Source organism: Gavialis gangeticus, unplaced genomic scaffold, assembly GCF_001723915.1.
Source record: "Gavialis gangeticus isolate Ggan-Ray unplaced genomic scaffold, GavGan_comp1, whole genome shotgun sequence".
Taxonomy (NCBI): domain Eukaryota; kingdom Metazoa; phylum Chordata; order Crocodylia; family Gavialidae; genus Gavialis; species Gavialis gangeticus.
In genome coordinates, this window is record NW_017729028.1 from 7,612,460 (window position 1) to 7,618,226 (window position 5,767).

Consider the following 5,767-nt stretch of genomic DNA (forward strand, 5'->3'; position numbering starts at 1 on the left):
TTGGAAGACAAAGAATAAAGTTCTATCATAGACTTCTCCCTCTCTTCCTGGAAGAAATATAATAGAAGGTGCTATGTCACCATTAGGAGTACATGTATTTAAGTCCCCTGAATATCAAGATAACATTGAAACATTAACCATGAGGCTTCGTTTAACCCTAACTTATGTAAGCAAAAGGTAAAACTGATGACTAGAAGAATTAGTTATGATTATTTCTTTTATTCTCTTGATTTTCATTTACACAAGTACAGTGATAACTCTTGTATTGACTTCACCAGTTTTTATAAGGCATGAGTTGAAGAGTCAGTTTCCTTAATCCACTTACAGGGAACTTTTAATGCCAGCGACTGTTATTTGTGGACCAGCAGGTGGCATCAAAGACCAGTTCGCTCTGCTGAAAGAGAACAGAGAGAACTGTTAAGTTTCCCAGCTATTACACCATCTCCCTTTTTTGACTGATGTGTTGAAGAAGAATATAATCACCCCATCCCTCAGTCCTTGTGCTCTCTTAGCACCTGATTCTGCTCTATTAGCACCTGATTCTTGCATCCACTCTTCTCAGTGCTACACTTCTAATATTTTTGAAACTGTATGTTTGTCTTGACAGTAAGCACAGATTTTTCAGATATCAAGATTGTTAAACTGTGTTATGCTGCTTAAATACATTTATACTTTACCTTGGTTCTCTTGTTAAAGCCCTAGCTAGTTTGAGGTTTAAAGGCACATTGACTTGAGTGGAGAAAAAAGTACAATCCAGTGGTAAAGACAGGCATCTGGCAGCTAATAACTGATTTATCATTCACAGCTCTGATGCATGCATCTTTGGACAAGTCATTTGTCCTTTTATTTGATGCTTCTTCATCTGTAAAATGGAAATAATATTCTCAGCTCATGAGAAATTGTCAAGACTAGTTTAATATTAGCCATGTGCTGCATAAGAGTTAAGTATTAAACATGGGTCTCACTAGAAAGAGCCTATCAAGGTTAACATTTTATTATATATACAGAATTTACTACCTCCTGGTGCTCATGGGAGACTTGCCTCTTTGATTTAATAAGAGATTAGGATACAAAGTTTATAAGTACCAGTGGCACTGCTCCAGTGAGTCTTCATCATCTTGTGTCACAGCACTTTAAGATTTAAGCTATTTAACGCACTAGCCTAAAGTGCTGACTCAAAAATGTCCCTTTTAGGTAAATAAGCTTGTTGGATGGTCAGTTTGTCATATTTTCTGTATCTTTTGCATGTTCAGTATAATATATTTTGTCAAGTTACCTATAGATTTTTTTACCCCTGTTAGTAAAAGAAACCATGTTTGTCTACTCTGGGTCGATTGATGGTAGCTCGTATGTACTTAAGAGGAGAAAAGGAAACATGAGGATGTCAATGCCAATGACACTTTCATTCTGTTATATGGCATTACTGTGGCTGAAAGAACCAATGACCTTGTCGGATCTCTTAAGGTATGATTAAGTCTCTAGTGAAATATTTGATGCTGTTGTCAGTAATGTGAGTTTTAATTTGTTCCTGACCACTGCCTACTTACCAACTAGTGGATGATGATAGGCACTTAGCTACAGCATTTCCATGATAAAAGGTTGTTTCTGTTTTTTGAAGAATCTCAAACAGCACCATTGTTTTCAATAGGATTTTCAAATTTAGAGTCAGAAAAAGTCTCACTTGTAAGGAAGTTCCTTGTCTTTGTCCTTCAACATTTCTTACAGATTTTGCTGAGATATAAATAATTAAGTGTTGCCACCTATGAATATTGCAATTTGCAAAAAGTAATAGAAAAAACATTAATAAGAGTGGTCTATGATATTGCATAAACAGCAAGACCAGCACTTACTATTTTGGAAGTTTCCAAACCAGGTTGGGGGAATTGTCAGGTGCTCAAATTGAAAAAATAAAATGGAAAACATAAGAGAAATGCATGGCTGGCAAGGCTGAGTCCATGAACAAAAATTTTAACAGAAAATTTTGGTGTAGGACGATCTGGCCTGCTGGTATTTAATTTTTAAATATATCTTGGACTATCAGGAAACTTAAATGATTGGAAGAGTTCCAATAGTGAGTAAGTCTTCCCAAAAGGGCAAGTGAAATGAATAACTGTAGGTTGGTTAGCTTGACATCAGTCTGTTTCAACATGGTCCTGGGGTTGGAGGGTGGGGAGGGGGAATTGGTGGCCCACAGGGGCGCAGGGTTACAAGTAGTAGCCCACTGTTAAAAGGTAGACGGCCCCTGGTGTACAACATTTGGCTTAGTGTGTGGCATGATGTTCCAATTTAAAAAATAGTGCTCTGTTATATGAAAGCACATTAAATAGATTAATAACTACCTAAGTGGTGCTTTCCAGTGATTGCTGGTGGAAGTTGTCCATGTTGTGTGGGGTTTTCTAGCATTATTCCACAGGGATCAGCACTATGCCCAATTCTATTAAATGTTTTCATGACTGATCTGGAAACAAATATAAAATTGCTGTGGATAAAGCTTGTGGTTGACACAAAGACAGGTGAGTAAATTACAGGATGATGATAAGCATCAGATGAGACCTGCTGCAGTCTGAATTGTTTGTTCAGCTGGACACATTGGAAAAAATGTGCAATTTTAATACAGCCAAAAGATTTTTGTAGCTATTTTTTTAAGAATCTCAAATGGCTCCATTATTACTTCTATAGTAGGAACAAGAAGCATAGATGCTGGCTACAGAATGAGGGATTGTATCCTGGGAAGTGGAAACTATGAAAATTTAGGGAGCGAAAGGGGCATGTAACTGAACATAAAAGGATTGATGTGAAAACAAAAGAGAGAGAGAGAGAGAGAGAGGGAAGAGTGAGTAGGGATAAGAACATGGGCGGGCAAAGTCTGGCCTGTGGGCCGGATCTGGCTGCAGTGGACTCCATTTCCCAGCAGCCCCTGCCTGCGTGGATGGGGCCAGTTTCCATGGGGCCCCAGCTGTGATACAACGTTGTATAAAGCATTAGGGAAACAAATGCTAGAATACTGCATCCAGTTCTGATGTCAACATTTTAAACAGATGTTGAAGAATTGGAGAGGGTCCTGGGAAAAAAAGCCATAAATAACAATCCCTGAGATGAAGAATATGTCTTGAAATGACTGATTTACAGCTCACTTCATTTACTGAACAGAAGATGAGGAGGTCGCTTGATTACAGTATAAGTACCTTTATGGGGAGAGAATACCGAGTACATGAGAGCTTTGCAGTTCAGAGTTCAGCAGAGAAAAGTGTAACAAGAATCGAGGGCTCAAAAGTGAAGCCAGAGAAGTGTTAAACAAAAATGCTAATCTTTTAGTAATGAAAATGATGATCCACTTGAACAAATTACCAAGGGAAATGGTGGATTCTCAGTGTTCCTAGGTCTTCAGATCAAGCCAGATTATCTTTCTGAAAGATATTGTTCAACTGCATAGAAGTTATGCTTTAATTAAATACAAGTTATTGGGCACAATACAGGGGTAAATTGGTAAAACTTACTAGCCTGCATACAGGCGTTCAGGTGAGAGAATCTAATGGTGCTTTATAGCCTTACGGTGTCTAAATCTCTAACATTCATATAAAAACATGTTAAAATATCTTGTTCAGGTTGCAGAAGTCAAGAAGCACTCAAATTGGGAAATTTCATATGGTATGATTGCACTTGCAAACCTACCTGGTTTTTCAATTACATGATCCTGGCATGTTGTTTCCTCTTCCCCTCCCCTGCTCCTCCCCATATTTGTTGTTCAAGTTGCCTGCAGAAGGAAGCAGAATTTAAATGGCATAAGTCTGGTATTTTTTTACTGAATTCTTGACATTGCAACCTAAATACATTTCTTTTCATTTTTATATTCCATAAAATGGATACATAAATTCAGTGATGGATCAAATTGAGATGAAAACTAAGTAGAGAAAATGTTAAGTATCCTGCCTTGCCACTTGAATTTTTATGGGAACATCATGAATATTTAAAAGTTGAATTATAGTCACGTGCTGAATGTGCCTGCAGCCTTTCCTCACTTTGGTGTTTCCTTGAAGTTGTAGTCAGCTGAATCCTACTCCTCCCTGGTGATTAGACATGACAGTACGGCATCCAGCCATCTTTCAAAAGATTTACGGCACCAGAAACCGAGCTTGTTACTATTTGGCACATTCAACGCATAATCCTGCAATTAGCTCATCTTAAAGGGACATTTTGTTTAAAAATAACATTCAGACTATTTATACTTACCGGTATGTCCCAAATAGCCCCCTAATTTTTTCTAGTGTTAGTAATAATCAGTTTGTTGTCCATATTTGTGTTCTTTTCAGCATACAAAGATACTGTTAACAGATTAAGTTTCAGCCTAGTAGATTTCACAGGGCTGTAAACCAGTGCATTATAATACAGTTCAAACTAGGTTAAACATAGCAGAGCTGGCAAGACCAGACTTGTTACTATTTTGTAGCTGTGCTGCATGGCTTTGATATACAGTTTTCTTATAGTATTCAGGAGGCATTAGGTTTAGCCATACTTGAAATGAACCTTACAAATAACAGCTAAATGTTACGTGGGTACAAATTGTCTTTCCCCATTTGTCTTTGTCATATGACAGCATTTGAACATTTAGCATTTCCCGTTAAATTGGGAGCAGGTGAACTAAAATATATGTGCTTTAAAAAATTCCAAACCTGGGCTGTTTGGGAGTAAAGGATTGTATCAGATGCAACACTGGAGTTTCTGTGGTACTCCTTAGAATAGAAAACAAAGGTCTTAATCTAACTGTTAGGAGTGCCAATTTTTAAAGGGTGCCCCAATATCAGGGTTACAAATTTCTTCTTTCTTTAATTTTTTTAATGGTAATGTAATTTGACCTAGTCAAAGCAAGTTTAACATGAGCTATTTTTTAAAATGATGTTTAAGTGGATCTCTTGTCCCCTGGAAATATAGTTAAGGGATATCATACACTTGTTTCACACAGTTCTCCTGCAGAGCTGAGGGGAGTGATTGTCCATCCTGATTGGGGAAAAAACCATAAACTTCCTCATGGCATTAGCATATGTCACTATGAATATGTAAACATGTTGTGGGTCCAGGTCCTCATTTAGATCCCCTTTGATCCTAGGTTTTTCCATTTCTAATATCAATTGGGGGTGGAAGATGGTGGTAAATTGTGCAAATTGGTGGCTCTTGCAAGATGGTGGCTCTTGCAGTGGGACCACTTAGCAAGTGCTAGACTACTGTCAACATCATGTAAACTGTTGAATAACGAACTTATGTGCCCAGCAACACTGGCTAGATTAGAACCCGTGATCTAGATCAGGGCTGTTTAAACTGTCAGCTTGTGGGCTGCATGCAATCCAAAAGGGGTTAACATGCAGCCCCCAGGCTCCCACCGGGTCAACGTTGCCTCTGTTGCTCCGGCTGTAGCAACAGCAGCCAAGGTCTCAGGATTCCCTTCCTGGCTTCTGCTGCATACTCCCACCCCATGGAGTGGAGAAGTGTGGCATGGTGCAGCCTGTGGTTCCAAGGAGACCAGTATCCTAGAGGGCCTGTGTGTCATGGTGTCACAGCGGAGCACACGGGAAGCTGAAGTTGAGGCACCTTGGGGAGCCCATGGCCCCACTAATGCTTCTTGCTCTGTGTGCGGCCCTTGCCAGTGTGGCCCATGAGGTATGTGGGCCCCAGCTGCTTTGAAGTTTGACAGGTCTGATCCAGATACTAAACAATGCAAAAATGTTGTTACAACTCCACAAAAACCTTTAAGAAAATGTAAAATGCTGTTTGT

At 39.0% G+C, this 5,767-nt stretch overlaps 1 protein-coding gene across 1 annotated transcript in view; it reads left to right on the plus strand.

Annotated features, from left to right (window-relative positions):
* Positions 1-5,767, plus strand: part of TAF1B (TATA-box binding protein associated factor, RNA polymerase I subunit B) — a 68,599-nt gene that overhangs the window by 14,339 nt on the left and 48,493 nt on the right. Inside the window, exon 7 of the mRNA XM_019520738.1 lies at positions 1,308-1,464. Within this exon, the coding sequence (XP_019376283.1) occupies positions 1,308-1,464 (157 nt within the window). The remainder of the gene's footprint in view (positions 1-1,307; positions 1,465-5,767) is intronic.